General features: G+C 40.7%; 1 protein-coding gene across 5 annotated transcripts in view; it reads left to right on the top strand.

The window, feature by feature from the left end:
* Positions 1–9,368, top strand: part of zmp:0000000846 (tenascin) — a 54,473-nt gene extending 45,105 nt beyond the window's left edge. For 3 of the 5 annotated variants that reach the window (XM_037118262.1, XM_037118263.1, XM_037118264.1), the window contains 12 exons: positions 2,775–3,047; positions 3,385–3,507; positions 3,962–4,105; positions 4,234–4,353; positions 4,511–4,654; positions 4,760–4,890; positions 5,871–6,003; positions 6,403–6,554; positions 6,725–6,821; positions 6,904–7,065; positions 7,573–7,736; positions 8,646–9,368. In XM_037118262.1, coding sequence (XP_036974157.1) covers positions 2,775–3,047; positions 3,385–3,507; positions 3,962–4,105; positions 4,234–4,353; positions 4,511–4,654; positions 4,760–4,890; positions 5,871–6,003; positions 6,403–6,554; positions 6,725–6,821; positions 6,904–7,065; positions 7,573–7,736; positions 8,646–8,756 — 1,754 coding nt within the window. In that variant the 3' untranslated portion in view covers positions 8,757–9,368. Of the gene's footprint in view, positions 1–535; positions 848–2,774; positions 3,048–3,384; positions 3,508–3,961; positions 4,106–4,233; positions 4,354–4,510; positions 4,655–4,759; positions 4,891–5,870; positions 6,004–6,402; positions 6,555–6,724; positions 6,822–6,903; positions 7,066–7,572; positions 7,737–8,645 lie in introns of all 5 variants that reach the window. The other 2 variants (XM_037118260.1, XM_037118261.1) reach the window with 1 other exon arrangement.
* Positions 9,369–22,025: the final 12,657 nt, after the last annotated feature.

Raw genomic sequence — 22,025 nt, forward strand, 5'->3', positions numbered from 1 at the left:
GTCACTAGAACATATCAGGTGATAATTTGGCTGTAAAGCAAAATTGTCTCCGGGTGCAGTACCAGAAATGACCACTAGATGTTTGTGTTGAGTTCTCAGGGGAGTTTGCATGCCCGTGTCAAGTTTTTGTCTTCACCTCTCGCAGTGTGTGTTGTCTATTTGTCTTGGGAAGTATCTTTTCTGGGATTCATAACAAAAAAACGGCAGTGATCATTTTTCCCCCTTCAGTTGGTTTTGTGACTCTAGACACTATTAGAAAAGATCATTCATTTTTCTAGTCTGTTGCAGAAGTATATACAGCATTGTGATGCGTGCCAAATTTGCCCTTAATGTCTTTTGGCCTTTGAAATTTGAGATTTTCAGATCAGATGTTGTCATTTTACATGTCAAAACAACTTCGTTTTACCCCTTTAAAACCTTGAAGAACAGATATTAAGATTTGCTTTTGCAATAATTGCACACTTGGTTGTTCACTCTCCTTCCCCTCCCACATGTGTTCCCTCTCATAAAACAATCAAACCCACTCCCCCTCCAGCTCCTTTGCCTAAAGTGGAAAACTTGACCATTTCCAACATAACCCCCTACGGCTTCCGCGTGTCGTGGGAGGTGAAGCAGCAGCTGCAGCAGCAGAAGGAATTAGCCCCCTCTAGTGGCGGCTTCAGCCACTTTCACATAGTGGTGACAGACTCTGGCTGGCTGCTGGAGCCTCAAGAGTTCACTGTGCCAGGAAACCAAAGTCAGCTGGACATCTGGGGCCTCATCACCGGCATTGGCTATGAGGTCAGACTGACCGGGGTGTCAGAGTCAGGGCTTCTCTCTCGGCCTCTCACTACAGTGGCTGTGACAGGTACCACTCACAGTGCGCTGCAAGGCCCCTCGTCTAACTAAAGAGTGCAGTTCCTGTTGTTCAACCACTGTACAAATATGATCATTAAACTTTATGATCCGATCTGAAGTTTCACCATCACAACCTGGCAGATCTGTAAATTAAAGAATCATTTGATTTTCAGTATTTTCATTAGAAGTTGCCAAAAGAGATGATGTAACATATTCAGCCAGACAAATATTGGTTACTGCTATGTTTGGATTGTGAGGCTTCAGCTCAGTATTGTAACCTAACCCCAACTCAAGATTTATAACACAACTCTCTTCCAGAATGACTTCACTTTCTTTTTTCTGTTTGAAGTGTTCTCTTGGTATGCAGCTTCGTCACCGGGGGGATGAGATGTGGAGCTCCCGTCTGTTTCCTCTTACCTCCAAAAAATATGAGCAAGCATATTTGTTTGTTTTCATATTTTAAAATGTGTTTTCCTTCAGATGTCTGACCACATTCATCCCTGGATATATAACAAGAATGCAGTCTGTCTTTTAAAGGGACAGTTCACCAAAAAAAATCCATATTTTTTCTCTTTACCTGTAGTGCAATTTTGACCCATTTAGACTGTTTTGGTGTGAGGGGCTGACTTTTGGAGATATCAGCTGTAGAGATGACTAACTTTTCGTTCATGTATTGGAGCTAGATGGTACTCAGCTTGAGGTGCTCAAAAGTGCCAAAAAAATAGATTTGAAAGCTTAAAAGCAATGTCTCTTTCAAGAAATCATGACACTCAAGATAATCCACAGACTTTATTTGAGGAGTTTCATGAAGGAATTATTTTCTTTCTACCAAATTTCACCAATCATAGTGTCAATGCATAGAGAGAAGCAAGCATCTGCTCATGGTGGCTGCACCTTGTAGACCTTTATTGTGTTTCATTGCATTGGGTGCATAATCCCTAGTGTATCCAACAATGATTAAATCCCCTTCAGCTCTTATTGGCAATCAACATTACAGAAAGTTAACACTCAACAACAGAGGTCACCGTGCATCACTGCTGCAGTCAGGTGGATGAACAGAAGTGAAGATGAATCCACTTTTTAATCCCAAAGGTTAAAAATGAATCTCTGATCTCTCCTGTCAGTAAACGATTCCAGATCAGAGCAGAATCTGATCTGACTCTGGGTGTTAATTCTGGGATATTGTGTGTTTTATTTACTTCCCACGCTGTTACATGCTCGGGCTTCTAATCCATGAATAGATGCACGCTTCCTTCTCCTGTGATATGGTTGATGGGTGTAGTACAGTATAAAGATTCTCACACCAAAACAATCTAGATAGATAAGTGGCACTGTAGGCAAAAATGGAGGAAAAACATGTATTTTTGATTTATGGATGAAATGTCTCTTTAAAGTTGATTTCACCATGCTGCTACCTTTTCATGCTGGTTTTTTAAATCTGGCTGAAACCACTGATTGAAACAAAATGATCAGAAGCGGGAAAACACTTACACATCAACAAGACATTCTGAGCATGAAATGTCAGTTGATCTCATTTGTTTCTTTACCTTTTGAATGCACTGAATGCATCGAGGCCGGCCTTGAAGACGCATGGGGACCTCGTCTCAACCTCCAACAGATCCGTTGGAGCCTTTTACAGAATGTGAACCTGCTGACTGACATAAATAAACATTTACCAAAAGCATCTTGTCTTGTTAATCCACCCAAATGTACGTCTTTGTTTCCCGTGTGCTGTGTTTTCGACCGATTTACACTAACAGACACCTGAGCATGGCAGATCAGAGCTGCCTTCAGGCTGGAATCTAACCCCGGAAACCTTCTTGCCTGATCGCTGACTTCCTCCAAACTGATGTCTTTGGCCATCTCTGAGAAGTTGGTGAATATTGCGGGGAAAACGCCAAACCTACTGCAATATTTTGTTTCTATTGTCTAACCAGAGGCTGAGCCAGAAGTGGAGCATCTCTTTGTCTCGGACATCACAGCCGATAGTTTCCGTCTGTCGTGGACTTCTGATGAAGACATCTTTGACAGATTTGTGATCAAAATAAGGGACAGCAAAAGATTAGCTCATCCTCAAGAGCTCAGTGTGCGTGGAGACGAACGAACCAAGGTTTTAACTGGACTCATGAGTGGCACTGAGTATGAAATCGAGCTTTACGGGGTCACACTGGACCAACGCTCCCATTCGATTACTGGGGTGGCTCAGACAGGTACTGAAGAACACTGCAGAGTGTGCAGTTTCATACTAACTGTTAAACTTTTCTGGTGTGTCGTCTGCTGTCAGAACTGAACCCACAATCTCACTAATCATCTTTATTTGTCTGGTGTAGGCTTAACTCCATGTCTGACTGTAGTGGAAAATGGTCCTTTGGGAAACATAATTCCTGGAGTTTAATGTGGCAACTCTGAGCTCATAGTTTTCTCTTTTCTTTTTTTTTTTTCTTACAATGTTATAGGCCATATTTTCTTCACTTTAATTCTCCCGTCTTTTTTTTCTTCTCCTTTTTCTGCTTTCCTGTCCACGCATATCCATTTGTGCTTTGCCAGGCCTGAGCACTCCACGGGGACTTCACTTCTCTGATGTGACTGACTCCTCAGCTGTGGTTCACTGGTCCATGCCTCGCTCTCCTGTGGACAACTACAGAATCACCTATCTGCCCTTTGAAGGAGGTAAGAGGTCAATCAGGGTTATTGTGCTTTGATATAGTTTACTGTGGGCTTTAATTCAGTTTCCAACTTGGATAATGAAAAAACTAGAATGGCACTCAGTAGTAAACAGTCTCTTTGATCTGCATCAGTAAGATTATTATTGAAAGATTCAAGCAACCTCATCATGCCTGATTTTTTTCATTAAGAGCCATGCAATATTTCCTGAGAAACTAACATAAATGTGGCATGTGGAAACTGCCTATCTTACAAGCTTAAAGAAAGAGAAAATATTCTTGGACTGGATCTGCACCAAAGTGGCCAAAGTGCAAATGTCAAGTAGTTTTTGTGTAATCCTTCTTGTCCTACTTTTTTTTTTTTAACTAACAACTCCCATCATTTATTAACACGGAGGGTTTTTTGTTGTTGTTGTTTTTGGGCCCAGTTAGATTCGTATTTTGTTCTCTCTCCTCCACAGGAAGCCCGATGACGGTGACCGTTGACGGTGGCGTGTTTGAGGCTCTACTCTCCAACATGATCCCCGGCAAAATGTACCAAGTGACTGTGAGCTCTGTGAAGGGTTTGGAGGAAAGTGACCCCAGCACAGACACTGTAACCACAGGTCAGCTTTCTTCTTCTCCTTGCACAACGCTCATACCCTCTGTTTTCAGTCCTCCTGTGGAGTCAGTTCGTGGAAAGCTTAATTGAAGCCTTCCCTCTTGACGCCGTGTTCCTGTTTGTGCCCTTAAGCTTTGGACAGACCTCAGGGTCTGACTGCAGTCAATGTCACGGACTCCTCAGCCCTGTTGCTGTGGCAACCGTCTGTGGCCACTGTCGATGGCTACGTCATTACATACAGCGCAGATTCGGGTGAGATTACACATGTTTTCATTTATCTGTATTACCCTTTGATTTACACAAGAAGCAGAATTAGGTCATCTTTTAAAGGTGATATTTCGTTGTGTGTGTGTGTGAGAGAACAACTTTGATCGTCTGGTTTGATTTATTGATGCGTGTCTCCTTACAGTGTCCCCCATGGTGAAGCATGTTTCTGGGAACGTAGTGGAGTTCGAGATGGGCTCCCTGGTTCCAGGAACTCACTACACAGTTGGAGTGCACGCTATGAAAGAAGCTCTGAAGAGCGACTCTGCAGTTACTGAATTCACCACTGGTACGCTGAGAGAGAAGACCATGAAGCAACTTTCATTCTAATCTTTGTATATTTCGCAGCTGTTTTAATGAATGATTAACCCACGGTGTGATGTTGTGTTTTCAGACGTGGACCCTCCTCGTGATCTCACAGCTGTTAACATCCAGACCGACAGTGCGACTCTGACCTGGAAACCTCCGCAGGCTGCTGTCACTGGTTACACGCTCACCTTCTCCTCCGTGGATGGTGTAATCAGGGTACGTGCATCCTCACAACGCTTTTTCACAACCGTTGACTGTAAAGCTCCTTGAATCTGTAGCCTTAATAATGGAGTCCTAAGAGAAAATGAGACACTACGTGTCACTTCAGTCATGACCCTAATAAACAGTTTCCTAGTGAGTTTATGGCCTTAAGCTCTAGCTTCAAGTCTTCTTCATGAAGTTCATTTTGCAAGTCCCATTTAGACTGAAATTTAAGAGGGTGTGGTTACCTTGTGATTGACAAGTTGCTACATAACGTTTTCTCAGATTCTCAGTCAGATTCAGTCAGGATATCCCCCACAGCTCCACCCTCTTGTCCAAATATGGTAAACATTTTAGTTAATTTGTCAGAGAATAATGCATTGATCTTGATGATGCAGGTTTATTTAAGTTGCTGGTATCTATGAGTGAGTACAAGAGGGGACTTAGCAGAGGTATGAATGTGAATGTTGCTCACACCACCGCCAGATCTACGCTGTGCAGACTCTGGCTACAAATGACATCACCAGCGCAAGATGACAACACTCCAGTTCAGGATATTTTGGCTTAATTTTTGTGCAGTTGGAGGAAGTGGAGACGCGTCATTCATCTTTTTGTAAATCCATGGCTAAAACCCAGAATCCACAGACTGCATAATCCTTCTCTACTGACAGCCATTTTCCAAAACATACTGTAATTTATGTTCTACCTTCTAGGCAGCCATTGTTTTCAGCTTTCACCTGAAGAACTATTGGCAATCAATCCTAAACTTTCTTGTCAGCGCATTCAAGGAAACTCATTTTGGAAAGCCTTCTTTTTTAGAGAAACTATTCGATGCAAAAAAAACGAATAACTCCTCACACAATTTGTTTTCACCTTTGCTCATCAGTATCAACACTTTTTGGACATTTTTAAAAGCTTATATCTTTCTGTGTATGTCTACAGTATGGTGTTGCTCTCTGTGAGTACTTTGTGTTGATGTGTGTTCATGGATTCAGGAAGTGGTGCTCAGCCCGACTGCGTCCTCCTATAGCATGGCTCCACTGACTGGCTCAACAGAATACACCGTCAGACTGCAAGCCATCGCTGGAGTCCAGAGGAGTCGTTTCGTCAGCACCGTCTTCACCACCAGTAAGGATGAAAGCACCTGCTAGATCACACCTCTTTTTTTTTAATCATTTTGTAGAAATCATTTGTGGAAATAGGACCAGAAGGTTCTTTTTGGTCTGGTTGGTGATGCGTTACGTAACAGTCCTTTAGACAGATATTCCTTCTTCTAATGCAAATTCCTTTCACTTTAAGTGATGTTCCAGTCAGTTCACCTGTGCTTATTTTTCATCCTGTCTGAGCTGCTCCCAGAGGGATTTAATTTTCCTTTTTCAAAACCCGTCTCCTCTTTCCAAGCTCCTCACTCACACACGATCCTGTAAACTCTATACTCTTTTTTTTTTATTATTCATATATACAGCACAGATGAAGATGAAGGAACTGTGTTGCCTGAGATGATTTCTTTTTAATGTGTGCTTCTAGTTGGACAGTTGTACAGACGCCCTCGGGACTGTGCTCAGATTTTACTGAACGGTGAGACGACCTCTGGTCTGTACACCATCTACGTGGGAGGAGAGGAGAGCCAGCCCATCCAGGTTTACTGTGACATGACGACAGATGGCGGGGGATGGATGGTGAGTACATCAGCCTGCTGGAGTCCAATTAATGGCAGCTCTGAAACCATAACTCACTTCAAATAGGATGTGATCATGTAAGTTATGCAGCGCCTGAACCACATTGAACTTGGCCGTGCTCGTTGTGATTATCGTGAAGCTGTCGTGACACTCTTCTTCTTCTCCTTCAGGTTCTCCTCAGACGCCAGAATGGAAAGCTGGAGTTTTACAGGAACTGGAAGAACTACACGGCTGGCTTCGGGAACATGAATAATGAGTTCTGGCTGGGTGAGAGCACTTGTCTTCTCGTCTTATACACTTCACCTCCCTCGTACTGCTCTCCCAACTCACACATATTAAATTATCACAGGTCTATCCAACCTCCATAAAATCACAAATTCTGGACATTACGAGCTGCGAGTGGACCTGAGGGACAAAGGGGAATCAGCCTACGCTCAGTACGACAAGTTTACGATCGCAGAGCCCAGAACACGCTATAAACTCTACATAGGAGCATACAGCGGAACAGCAGGTATGTATCCCATTAAAGGACTTCGGGGACAACATACTACAAAGATCACAACCTCATTTTCTTTTATTCATCGTGTTGCCATCTGGACTTTTGGGTTCAAAGGTCCTCGCTGACCAAATCCATCAGCGTGTACATTAATGTATGTGCAGAACAAGTCATGTATGTGCTTAGAATTGCAATAAGTACAGGGTCATCCTGATTTGAAAAGCTTACCTCTTAAAGAACATGTAGTTTGGCTTGGGCGATATTGAAAATGTCCCATCCAGACATCCTGATAATCTGTATGTGGACATGAGGTTAAAACCCAGTTAATGATCTCCTGGTTGTGCCTTCAAACTGAGCACACCAACATGAGCGTGTTATTGATCCTCTCATCTAACTCTCTGCAAGAAAACAAACATATTTCCCAAATTGTTTTACTACACCTTTCACAAAAAACACTGTCTGTAAATGAATAAACTCACACGTTCGTGTCTTCTGGGCTGAACTGTCAAATGTCTCCACCAGGTGATTCCATGACTTACCACCAGGGTCGACCCTTCTCCACCTACGACAACGATAACGATATCGCTGTCACCAACTGCGCCTTGTCCTACAAGGGAGCCTTCTGGTATAAAAACTGTCATCGTGTCAACCTCATGGGGAAATACGGAGACACAAGTCACAGTAAGGTGGGTACAGTTTGCACATATTCCATAAAATCATTCGGACGAGATTATTCCTGTTTTGTTCACGGAGGGATGATTCTATTGTGGTCCGCAACATTAAACGATCACAGTAACAAAATTAATGTATTCACATTTTTCATCATTCAGTCCTGTTGCTGGTTTTATTTGCAGCTCTGTTCCATTATCGCCATTTTCAGGGTGTCTGCTCGTCCTGCGGAGTTAAAAGTCATTAAATTGTATTAATTTCAATTTCTGTGGTCTTAATTGCCAAAATCTAATTTAATTGATCCATCTTTTGATTCAATTTTGTTAAAATGAGTCGAGCCCTCCTGTGTGAAAGTCTTTAAATCTGCGAGTGAACCTCATAACGTGATCTCACCTGTTAGCAAAAAAGATTAATCTGATTTGAATAATTAATAATATTCCTACATAAAACCTGCATCAGAGGAGACCAAATACTCATAGCTTTATAATTACCTGCAGTGCTTGAGTAAGAAAAATTATATTTGTCTGCCCTGACTATTTTAACTTTTAGCTCGTCATTCTTCTTCTCAAACTGCTTTGTGTCATGTGCTTAGTCACAGTAGCTCTCAATGTATATATAAAGATGCAACTAAAGATATAAAGTACAACTGAAAGGAGCGCTATATTGTAGTATTTGTTGTCAAACTTTACATAACATTTTCCAAAATGTGAGTGATCTACATCAGATGTTCCACACTGTGTCAAACATTATGTAAGTTATTATTTTTCACCTTCAGTATAATAGAGAAACGAGTCCGATTGTTCCAGGAGAATTTCCTGCTCCTCTGTGATCTGTGTGGTGTGTGTGGAAAGATGAATCTGAAGTGTTGGATATCTCACTTTTCGAGCCTGTTTCCCATCATTTGTGCTCTTTCTGTTTTTCCACAGGGGATCAACTGGTTCCACTGGAAGGGCCACGAACACTCAATTGAATTTGCAGAGATGAAGATCAGGCCGGCCAACTTCAGAAATTTTGAGAACAGAAGAAAGCGATCATAGACTGGTGAACTCCGCCCCGTCTTCGCCTCGTCTCCACCTCCCACCGAGCCTCGTCATGAACTCCCGCGTTCCCCCGTCCTTGAATCATTCTCTAAATTACACACAAACACAAGACAATCACACCGAATGTCATTCAGTTCTGATAACATCACACCAAAGACTCAAACAGTTAGCCGTTTTTATTGTGTAGCCATCCCAATTTGGCAACTTTGGTTCATTATATTTCTGCGTTCCAAGAGAAAAACAGTGAAGACTTTCAGCGTGAATGGACACAAACCGCAACGACAGCAAACATCTGTAATCATGAGAATTAAATGTAAAATTGTGTAAATGATCCACTGAATCAGAAACATGTCAAAGGCACATAGTCAGAAGGCGTCACATCCCCTGAAGTTGTTCAGTGTCATCAACAAGGATACTTTGAATAAAACGATTCACCCTAAAGAATAAAATGTCATTTATATTTACTGTACGGCCAAGAGACCAGTCACATTTTGAGGCCACTGATACCATTGACTTCATATTTAAATGTTGCTTTACTTATTTTAATAGTAAAAAAGGATCTGATGCTCTGCAACCTTTAAAACAAATAAAAACATTAGTTTGATAAAAGTGTGTCTGAGCTCTTTTCATTTCCACCTCCGCTCCAGCAGATGGCAGCGTTTACTCTCTGTGCAATACATGTTGTGTGATGTACTGTATGAATGTGGTGGCCCGTGGCTACTAATGACTATATGTTATAAAGCAAACTGACAGTAAATAACAGAAATATTAATTGTTTGGGTCATTTACACACATGAAAGACTTGAAGATTGTTAGAAAAAAAGCTATTGGGTATTAAAAAGAAAGACAAATGCTTGAAAAGGCTTTGAGATTGTTGCATGAGATTGTTTAAATAACGGATGAAATCTTCGTCGTTTAAGGTGCATAACCACCTCCTGCTATGACAAACTTAAGAGACAATGGATTTATTTATTACAAGTATTTAATTTGGAATATCAGTTTTATTGCCAATACTAGTACATCCTGACACATGCTCTGCTGGCTCGAGTGCAGCCTCGCAGAGGTTCCAAAGTTTAGGTTAAAATTAGCGTTATCAGTCTTTTGCAACCGGAGCCCTTTGGAGCCTTATTGTGCAAACCTCTCAAAATCAATATCTGTCATCACATCCATCGCTGAGGTGGCTCTGCTAAACGAGACTAATCAGAAGAGCCCTCAATGAGGGATCATTTTGATGAAGTATGACCAATCTTTGTGTCCTACTTTCTGCTGGCTCGGAAGTTTAAGGTCATTTCAGTCTTTCGACATCAGTCAGGTGACTTCGGGTCGATCGTTCGTCTTGATCGGCGGCCACCTCCACGTCCTCTCTGCTTCTGTTTGTTTTGCGGCTCATTTTAATCGGCACATTTTGGCCCTCTCGCATGGGATCCTCCTCAGACCAACAACTCAGTCAGTCACGATCACAGTGGTGGTTTCAGAGTATTCCTCGTGTGTTCAGAGAAGTGTGACTCTCAGCTGTTAAAGGTTAAAGATGTTGGGACATTTTGTTTGAAGATGACAATGAGGAATGCGAAGACGACCTGATGAGACACTAGATGTCGGCTGGCAGGGAGCTCAAAGTTTTCCACTTAGAAATAACTTTTGACCTGGATTTCTAGCCTGAGCCTAACGCTAAGATCAGATTTCATCCTGAGATGTTTCTAAATAAGGACTTCGGGGGTGTCATGAGGCAAATGTCCGTATGGTATGAGTGTCCTCAAGTAAAGGATTTCCAGTGATCTTACCCCACAGTTTTAGGAAGAGATTATACAATTATCTTGTGTTTGTCAAAATCAGGACCATATTTCCCATGACCTCGATCACTTCCTGTTGTCAGGAGGTCAGATAAGAGCCGATAAGAGGCCTCGTTACGAGATCATATGTATTCTGAGAGCTGTTATAGCCAGACTGCAACACACACAGTTTACTACCCTAAATCCAAAGGATTTTCTATAAAGCAAACCAAGGAAATGGCTAGTTTTTTTGGTTGCTAATGTTTTTAGCCCCGCTGGCAGTGCAGCTCTGATGTCTGTTGGTCATTTGATCCTCCACTTTGCTCCAGACTGAAACATCTCAACAACCATGAGGTGGATGCCAGGAAAGTTTTATTACAAACATTCGGAGGTCTCAGGAGGACGGATCGTAATGACTCTGGGAAATCCGGTGATTTTTCTCGAAGTGCCTCCACGTGGTTCACATTTTCTGTTTTGTGGCTGTTTTGGTGAAATATTGTGACAACTGTTGGTCTGATCGCTGTGTCGTTTCTCTCCTGGATGAGCTGTTTGTAATTTACATGATCATCTGACTTTCCACTGACAGCAACAGGTTTACATTTTAATTTGTACACCAAATACCTGCAAAACTAATGACATTACCATCAGTCTCAGCTGTACTTTCTGCATAATGCTAATTTGCTAAATTTAGCACGCAAACATCAGCATGTTAGCAGTGCCATGTCGTAAACACCGACACTCTCCTTGGTCCTCCAAACTGCCAATCAGGACAACTAGCTGCACGGCTAACTGAACTAACTAGCTAACGGTAGCCATAGTTGGCAGCAGTTGCCCGTTACTCTCGCTATATGCTGCCCCCTATTTGTTTTGAACTCGACAGGTGGTCAGTTCTCATGTATTGTACATTTTTAAAGACCTATCATATGACATGTATGCATTAAAATTGGTAACAGCCTGTCGCTTCGACTTCCTGGTGAGAAAAAAGTCGCCCAAACGTAATGTGACTGTAACAAAAACTACCTCGTCTGTCAGCACAAGACCACAACTCCCATGATTCCCCGCTAGGAGAGACCCCGAGTGGTGGATATGACGTGCTGCACATTTAATGTCTGCCACCGGGTTAGATTCTGAAATTAAAATTATTTTTGCGGTGGAGCTGCAGACGGCAGTCGCTCTGCAGTCCGGTGGTACGACAGCAGAAAAAACGGTTTATAATGACACTCAGCAATCAACTCAACAATCTTTGTGGTGCGTTCAGGAACAGCTGGGACAAATCCTACTGATGCTACCTTTTTGAGTTTAATAGTGCACTTCAGTTAGCTTTGCACAGAACATTCTAGAGCCTTTACTCTATTACTTTTACTTGAGTAAAGAAGTTCAATCAGTACTCCTGTCTTTGTTTACACAGGTTATCTGTACTCTAAAACTACGAGGAATTGTGCTTTACTCCGTAGTTCAGTTTGTGTTTCTCAAAGGTTTTTCCTGCCATGAACCCTTCAGAAGCTGAATAAAGTTCAACTCTCCGCCCCCCACTTTGTATTAATCATTAACACTGAAAGAAAAAAAAAAAAAACCTAATAAAAAGAATTCCAGCTGAGGGGAAATTCAACAATTGCATCAGCAAACTCTTGTTTGCTTATTTTCCCCACATAAAGTATATTAATCTAATTTAGTTTTATTTCTTATTTGCCTCCTGGTCATCTGCGACTTCTCTGCAGTCTCTAGTCTTAATAGGTCTCTAAAGAATTCAGGTATGTGGGAATAACTTATCTCCAGTGTCATATAACCACATGACGCAATTGGATTATAAATCTGGATATTGGTTAATATTAATGATCTGTATCAATTTGATCCATTAGGCTGACAACTAGTCCTACAGTAAGTTTCACTGAACCAGGCAGGCCTCTTCTCCTGCTGTGCTGCTGCCTGAATGCAGCACGGTATAGTATACACACAGCATTAATCAATGTCTAAGAATGGTTGGTAGAGTGTACTTTTGCTTCAGCACTTGTTTGGTGCAGTGTCTCTTTACTGTGGAGACAAACTTAAGGTCCGAGCTTCATACTATCCTCCAGAAATTCACAGTGGCTTCCATATTTTTTTAGGGATGAAAAATAAAAATGAAATCATATCTGCAGGCTGAAATGTAAAAACACAAAATTAAAATATGCACCGCCATCGTCAATTTACAACACATGTATGAGGAGGTTGCTCCGCATGTACAATGATGAGACGGAGCGTGAAATTACCTATTTTTCAGTTACATATGTCTGATGGTGGAGTGGAAAGTAGTGCTGAGCGCACTGACAGGGTCGTGGCAGATGATTTAGATACGTGTTCACGCAGTGCCAGGGACTCTGCACCGAGAGCGGAGCCAATTCAAATATAGCACAGACTCTTGGGAAAAAGTTTCCTTGAAAAACATGATTAATGGCGGTACGGCGTGTTTCAGCGCGGCTGCATGGCGTGACTAATGCAAACAGGTTTTCTTAGGCAACAGAGTCACCTTTGCTCAACAGACAGAAATCACATTTTTATTTCAGCTCTTATTCGACCTCATGAAGGAAAAAAAAAAGCTCTATACGATCTCCATGTAGCTTTCAGAGTACATGTTAAACTGTGGAAGCCCATCTCTGACAGTTAAAGAGAAATTTAAAAAACAGATGAAACTTTAGCTTGATTTAAATAAAATTCCCCATGATAAGTCATCATTTTTACTTTTCCCTCATACTTTCCTCTTGGTTGAAAGTATGATTGTCTATCTCATAATCTGGACGTATCATCTGATAACTCTTAGACTTTTTGCCTCCAAATTGTGTTTTTTTATCCCATAATTTTGACGTTCTGACACGTAATGACTTTTAACTTTAATACGTTTTACTTCAAATCTCATAATTTCTATTCTTTTTATCATAAATTTGACTTATTTCCATATTATACCCCCTTTTCTTCTTGGTAATCTGTTGGAGACTCTGCACCAGATCATGTAGGAGAAACACACAGAGCATCACCTAATAATAAAAAGTGAATTAAACTGAATAGAAACTGTGAGAAGGTGAGACTTGTCTTGCATCAGCAGGAAAGAGCTGGCTGTGTAAATGCGAGGCAGCTCTTTGAGCAAACAATGATATAATACTGAACAAATAGTGAGAGTATCAGCATGTGTCGCAACACCGTGACATTTCTGAGAACTGCAGGCTAATTTGGGTTCACATGTATTCAGGCAGGTCCTTGTTGAAGTGGAGCCTCACCTTCTTGCATTTACCCTATAAGAAGTGACGTGTGTATAGCAGCTCCTGTGTACAGCAGGTTACGGCAGAAAGGACTTTCTAGACTTTCTAGAAGTCTTCAGCCTGAAGTTGCTCTGTGAGGCTGTTACTCAGGCACAGTGGAGCTCACTCAAAACTAGTCTTGGCAATGTTAGCATGCTAACATATGTACAATGACAATACTTGTGTCAGATGATTGTTTTGTGCCTCTAACGTTTATCAGCTATAATGTTTACCATGTTTATCATCTTGGTTTTCAGTCTACAGTTTTGCTAGTTAGGCTCTACTAGAAGCCCAGTGTCGCCTAAGCAAGCATGCTAATGCCAGTGCTAGGCTCGTTAGCTTTTGGTGGTACTAATGTTTTGCAGGTATAATCCTGTGTGTGTTTACCATCTTTTTTTGACAACAAACTGATGGGGGTGAGCCATGGACACAGCCCTAACGGCGGAGAATAGTTAATTCCTGTGATAAATAAACCTTTTAATCTTGCACCTACAATCTTGAAAGCTGCTTAGTGGCGCATGAGGCCACAAAACATGCCCGACGTCTGGCCGGGGTTACTCCGTATAGCTTCCGCATTTTTGCGGCCCACAGAGCGTGCGCACTACAAACTTCCGCCGAGCGAGCCGGCTAACTTCCTGTTTAGCGCCCGGCTAACTTGAATGAGGATAAAATAATTCAATTGTGCGTCTCTTCTAGACTTCCCAAATGTTATTGGATTGAATGGCTCAAAAAAATGACAGTGATACCAATCAAAAATAATTTATCCACGCTTCTTTCACAGGCTATTTTGTTGTTTTCTCTTCTGTTACATCCGTTTCCGGCGCATTCGTGACGTCAGTGACGTACAACGTAACGACTTCGCTCTTAAATCACTCTCATCAGTCTCATGGGAGTGAGGTAAGTACGCGATTTGCTGCGGCTTGACTGGCGTTTAAAAAACCTGTGTAGACCCGCAAATGTTGGTGGAAAAGTGATATTAGTTTACAGTTTACAGCCAAGCTAGCTAGGCTGTACTCAAGCATAGCATTGCTAATGTTTGTCATGCTAATGTATTCATGCTATGTTCAATGGCGCTAATGTCTAACAGGTATAATGCTAACAGTGTTCACCATACTGTATTAGCTTAGCATGCTAAAACTGGCTAATGTCAGATGTCTGATTTACTGAGGGGAACATTAACATATTGTATGTAGCTAATTGATTCATCAGTTGATTTGATTGCAGATTAATCCTTTTATAATATTTTCAAAAGCATTTTTACAACTTCTCAACTGTAAATAAGATCATTAATGGCTCTATCAAAATAAGTGGCATCCCAGCTGATGCTATTGAATTTTTTCACTTAAAACCACAACTGTCATCATCATGGTGGCACTTATGAAAGGTCGAGAAAGCCATTAGGATTTGTCCTCATAAACTTGTATTTAAAGAGAGAAAGACAAATAACTTTAACTGTTTTGACAAGCTGTAATTTTTAATCGTTAATAGTAACTGCACCTCATTCGTCGAAAGTGTTTAACTCATAAAAATGATCGTAATTCCCATAAAACAGCTCTTAATGATACTGTAGCATCACATATATGACACTAAGGATTGTATAAAATCACCCACTTATGATCATTAATCACTATGATCATTTCTTGACATATGCGGGCTTCAGCAATGGTTGCATCCATCTGACATGTTGTCAAATTTTAAAGCTTGTAATACACTGAATGTCAGTGACCTTCTATGTGTGGACCAACATGCATCAGGGGTTTATAACCTATCAAGATGGTGAGTGATCTCCTCTAATGGATCCCTATTTCATAGATTAACAACAGAGCTCATTTAGTTAATCACTGAGGATTGGATCAAATGTATGGATTTTATGCTATTGTCCATTTCAGAAAAGCAGAGCAATTACATGAAAGCCCCGAGGCCAGATGTCTGACCTCTGATGAAAAGCTGAGAATGCTGAGCTGACAGCAACATTAAACTGAATTATTCCGCTGCATGCTAGTTTTGATCTCTTTGTTCTCAGTGCGGCCGATCTTCTTCCTTTTAGCCCAAATGAAGGGATCGTGTAATCCTCACATTTCAGTGTGCGTCCAGCCCTCCTTTGCTTTACATTGAGGGCATTAAGAAAAAAAAACAACTTAAAAAAACAAAAAAAACACTTTATTAGATCGCTGCACATGTATGTCAAGTTGGACCTGAGCCTAAGAGGATTGTGGCAGTGTTTAGAGCATGCATGTTGAATCTCACATATGACGGGCTCAAGCGGCTTCATCACAGTCCTACATACTACAGAGATCACAACCCCAATTTCTTTTACCTCATCAAGTTGCCATCTGGACTCGGGGAGTTTTGGGTTCAAAGCTCCTTAGAGCGAATTCTACCAAATTCCATCAGCATGTATACGTTCAAGAATGTATAGTAAATGCCATGTATGTACATTTAATTGCTGGAAGAGGGGTAATCCTGATTGAAATGCTTGTTTTTTAACTTAAACAACATGTACTTCGCTTTATTGGGTTTTCAAATAGACATTAAGGCGCTTTGCTTGGATGGGGTCCAATTTTTCAGACTAAATATCTCAACCTTTGAACTCTGCAGCACGTGTTTTTATTTATTTTGATTAAAGAGAGTAGTAAGACATTTCGTGAAATGTACTTATTTTCTTTCTTGCCAAGAGATGGATGAGAAAAATGAGACCGCTCTCAAGTCTGTCCCAGCAGCAAGTCAGCTTAGCATAAATTGATAAACGTGTTCTGGGAAACAATATTTGCTTTGTTGATGAAGGTCAGATGAACAGATCAACATCACTCTCTTGTCTGTATGGTAAATGTTAAGCTGCAGTACGCAGCTAGCTAGCTTAGCATAAAGACTGATAATGGGGGTGGAACAGCTAGCTACTGCCAGCACCATTAAAGCTCTTCAAAGAACATGTTAATCTTCCCAAAACAACATGACTATTGCAGCTCAACAACAACACATAACAGATCTTTGTCGTACACTCACGTTTGGTTTGGTTAAGGCAAGAAAAAGACTTTGTTACTTTCACATCGTGGTTTGGCTTAGAATAACCCGACTTCCTCCTTTGCTGCCATAGTAATTACTGTGGAGTAATGGAGGTCATAATAAGCTGCTTTCACAGGCAAACTATATGGTCACTTTTAACCTCGCAATGAATTTTACCTTGTTTGTTTATTTTCTACAAAAATCAAAGTGTAGAAATGACAAAAACTACAATTTGTGTTTTAGTCGTTGGTCTTTTTTACACTTACGTTTGATTACATGTCAAAAAAGACAAAATATCTAGGGTTAATCGTCAAGCTTTCATGGTTTGTTCAGCTTTAGATTAGTAGTTTCCCATTGTTTCCACTCTGGCTATGCTAAGCTAACCATATAAGCTGTAAGAATGGTATCAATCTTCTCATCTAATTCTCTGCAAGAAAGTAAATAAGCTGTTTCCCAAAATGTTAAACTATTCCTTTAAATCACATTTTTTAACGGATGTTGCCTCTCCCTCCATCAGCCTGTGTCACCACACAACAGGCACATATTTGTTTGTTTGCATGCTGTGAAAAAACATTTCAAATCAACTCTGACAATCCCGTTACGATGTCTGTTGTACCTGCTCGTATTCAATCATTCGTTCTCATCTGATGATGGTTTTAGCTCCGCAGCTCCGTGACATAACATCCCGGCTCAGAACAGGAGCACACAGGCTCGCTGACGGGGATTACGACTCATTCTTCAGAGCGCTCGGTTTATTTTAGGGTCCGACTGGATAAAACAGGATTAGCATCACAATGAATCCCCGGGCATTCAAACCCAGAGGTCAGCTCCTCCGTGGCCTTTGACATTTGAAATGTTTTTAAATCCCCATCTGTGTTGTGATAGCTAAACATAGATTTGATCAGCTGTCATTCCAGCGAGGTGTCCGTTTTTGATAAGTGCGGAGCTGTTTTAGAGGGGCTGTCCGGTGGTGACAGGTTTTTATCTGCCAGTACATTTTCACTGCATTGTTACCGGCTTCCCTGGAGCTCCTGACCCACTTTGGTAAATTATTCCTTAAGGTACTTTTTATAGTAGTATTCTCTGCAGTGATGTTCAACTTTACTCAATAAATAAATCAAGAAAGCAGCGCTGATGCAATCTTTGGTTGACAAATCAATTACTTGTTAATTGCCAGCTACTTTTATTAATGATTTAAGTGAGTTTTCAAGCAAAAGTGTCAAACATTTGCTGGTTCCAGTTTCTGAAATCTCAGGATTTGCTGCTTTTATTTGTCATCTCTGACAGTAAATGAGGAGTCTTTAGGTTTGGACTGTTCAAAGAAGCAATTTGCAGACGTCACTTTAGGCTCTGGGTTGAAAATAATCTGCTCATGAGTCGATAGTAAAGATAATCTTTAGTTGCAGCCCTGGTGTAACCACCCATATGGCAATTTTTGGTCAAGCCCGCTGACAAGCTAGACCTCGGGACACATTCAGCAATGAATTATGCTCCACAGGTGGTCTAGATCTGGTAGCCAACTGTCTGACTACAGCGGACCCTATTCTGGACCAGAACCCAGGCATGCATATGTCATGGGCACCGAGCTCTGGCTGCCAGGTCTGGACCGTAATTCATTGCTGAATGTGGGCCGAGTGTATGTGGCTGTGTGGACCGTCACGGTGCCAAACCCACTTTGTTATGTGGGCACTGATCTCTCATGTGTCTCTGAGAGAGCTGGTGGCCTGGATGTGTACAGTAGATGGATGGATGCAATTGCTGCATATCAGGAACAATAAATATTAATAGGAACCAAAAAAAAAAAGCAATTATCAAACAATTTCAAACAAAATATCAAATAAATGATTAAATATTCTTATGATCATTAAAATAAAATGGAGTAAATGGTAAAATAATGAAGTATGCATAGAATATAAAACCAAAATGGGTTAAAACAGTTTTAAAAATGTTGCATTGTGGGTAACATAGGCTCATTTCACTCATTACACTGTTGGACTCCTTACGAACAGTTTAAAAACAAACATCCATATGAACACAGCAGAACCAGACTTATCTCATTGTTATTTATTGCACACTTTCCATTTCTTTTCTAAAAGGTAGCGCTTACATTACCCACAATGCAGTTTAGCCACCAAGTGACATCACTGGAAGCAGTTTATCAGATTACATAGCTTCTTCTGGAGCCACAAAAGGCTTTACAGGGCAGTACTTCTGCATATGTGAAAACAAAATTGTAATCACACTTTAATTGGTCAGATTGGTGGAGTTTCCCTTTAAATGGGAGAACTAATCATCATCTGGATTATTTTGAGCATTTAAAAGGTTAGTGGCCTAATGAATAAAAGAGTTATACAACCTGTTACATCTTGATGATTCAGTTAAACAAATTAAATTAAATTTCAACCAGGAAAAAATTCAAAATAAAGCAGTAAATCAGTTATGAGTGCAGTTTTAGGGCTATAAAAGTAATTGAAGACAGATTGGATTTCTTTCTAAAACTGTTAGATTGACTTTTGTGAAATAAAAACACAAAAGGCCTCCAAAGAGCCTTGAAATGGTTTCAAACCAATGGGTCAGTAGAGGCCGATGTCGATAATGGGAAGATTTTATTGGTCTGACAGTGTGAAGAATCGATTTTCTTGCAGAAAAAGCAAAGAAAGAGCAAATGACAAAAGAATGAAGTTACAAATCCGAACATGATTTGCAGGAAGATGCATAAAAGAAAGAAAAACTAATAGTGAACTGACAAGCATTCAGTGATGGTGGCATCCTCTGAGTTCATGTTTCCTCTGTGAAACTGCTCAAACCACAGTTCTCTGACGAGGAGCAGTTTGTTGCTCGCACCGTTACAAAGGAGAAAAACTGTGTTGCTCGTTCGCCTCCAGGTCAGTTTATCTGTGACACTTAAACAAGGTTACGAGTCATCACTGTGAAGTGGTGACTTGAGTCAACACGTCATGAGGTCGAAGCCTCAGAGCTCAAATCTGGTCTTGTGGGTCATGAGAGTAAATTCATCACTCTGTAGGCGCAGGAAGCATATTGAGATCAACTCAGACACTTTTCATTTCACACTTCTCTTAACAAATCTTAGAGTAATTCCTTGAGATTTAATCTAGACATCTTCCCATGAACTGACAAAAATTTGTCAGCGATATTCATTGTTCCCAGAAGATGTATCCTCCGGACTTTGCTAATTCTCTGACTTTCCTTTTTTTCACCACCAGCTATGTCAATACATTCATATTTTTAATGGGAATACCTCATCTTTTGAATGAATTTCTTGATGTATATAATTTCATACGTATTTTCAGTGTCCCCAGATGATAAAGACCTTGGTCCAGATATTTGTGGTTTTCACTGACTCCCCAAGCACCACCAGCACATCGCCATTTTTTTTTTCTTTTTTGATGGATTGGCATTAAATTTGGTACAGATGCCCTGAAATTTCCTCTCGTACCACCAGAATGTTACAGTTTTCATCCAGTCCGCCTTTCCAGTAAAATATCTCAACATTTACTCCATGATTCGGCATAAAATTTGACACATTCATGATCCCCAGAGGCTGTATCCTCTTGACTTAAGTGATTCTCTGACTTCCCTTATCACCACCGCTACGTTGACAATTTAGTTTTTTATGGGAATACCTCATCTTTTGAATAGATTTCTTGCAGTGTACAATTTCATTCAAATGTTCAATTTCCCCAGAGGATCTTTATCTTTTACCTTGGAAGGTAATCCCCTGATTTCCCTAATACAGAGCCTCCAGCATGTCAATTGTAAAACAAATATTTTAACAACTGTGGTCCAGACATTCATGGCTCTCACAGAATTTGATGATTCCACCAGCACCACCAGCAGAATATTTATGGCTATCAGAGGGAAAAGACTTTGGCAATCCCATGAAATGTCACCTTGTTTCACCAGCCTGTCAAGGTTTTCATCCAGTCCACCCATCCAGTAAAAACTTTCAACATCTACACAAAAAAACATGTGACATTCATGATCCCCAGATGAGGTATCCTGGGGACGTTGGTGATCCTCTGACTTTCCTTCTAGTTCTACCAGGTTGATATTTCTGGTGCTGAGATGGATTTCCATGAATTTTAACACACATGTTCATGTTTCCCTCAGGATGAACACCTTTTCTGATCTTTTCATCTACAGCCATCATCAACTCAAACTTATTTAATACCAGTTAATATCACAAACGCCTGTAAAAGCCTAGCATATGTTACATTGCGTCACTTATGTTCAGTTGTTGTTGAGATCTTGTCATACCTGAAATTACAGACTCTGCATTTTACGATTGGTTGACTCCTGACACTTACCCTAGAGGGAAGATCAACAAACCCAGGATTGAAAGTAATTCATTCTTTACAGCCTTGGGTGCAGCTTTGAAGGGTGAACAAGCTCTAACAAGTGATCGGGGAAAACCACAGGATAATAAAAAATACCATTGTCCTCGACAGTCTTTAACTATTCACTGTTGAGTCAAATCTAATGTCTTTGTGAGGCGGCGCAGATTCTGTTGTGTTTGCCGTTTATGTGTTGTGACCAGACGGACTTGTTGTGAAATTAATAAATGAAGCCATAATGGAACCAGAGTTTATGGTCTGGCCGGCTCTCAAACAGCAGCACTAACCGGAGCTGATGTCATTGCAGCTGCCTCGTTAATTATTAAGAGACCCATATTACACATTAGCAATTAGATAATCGCCCTGAGCATTATCTTTGAACGTAGTGCGGAGACGGCATTATAGATTCCACTTAGTCTGGAACCTTTTGGGGATTTAAAGCTCCTGAAATCTGAGCTTTAAATCTAAAGTATTTCTCAATGACATTAAATATTCATGACGTATTGAGCAACAATTAAAGAAAATAACAATTTGAGATATAATATGAAAAAAAAAGTCAGCCAATTGGCTCTGTTAGGATTACATGGGTGTGGTTCGATCAGATTTGATTAATGTGACCAATAAATGTAATATAACGTAATGACATTCTGATTCAAATGATGCGAAATCCTGATTGGTAATCCGCCGACTGTATGTGACATCATCTTTTTCCGACTGAGCCACGGCCACTTTGAACCAGAATAGCAGGTAGGAAAGAAATATGCAGATATATCTTAACTCGTCAAAAAATTGTCTTACTGAATGATCAAGTCCCTCAAAATAAGAATCGACAAAATACGTTTTCAGGACTTTTAAGCAAACATGAAG

This window comes from Acanthopagrus latus, chromosome 12 (genome assembly GCF_904848185.1).
Source record: "Acanthopagrus latus isolate v.2019 chromosome 12, fAcaLat1.1, whole genome shotgun sequence".
Classification (NCBI taxonomy): domain Eukaryota; kingdom Metazoa; phylum Chordata; class Actinopteri; order Spariformes; family Sparidae; genus Acanthopagrus; species Acanthopagrus latus.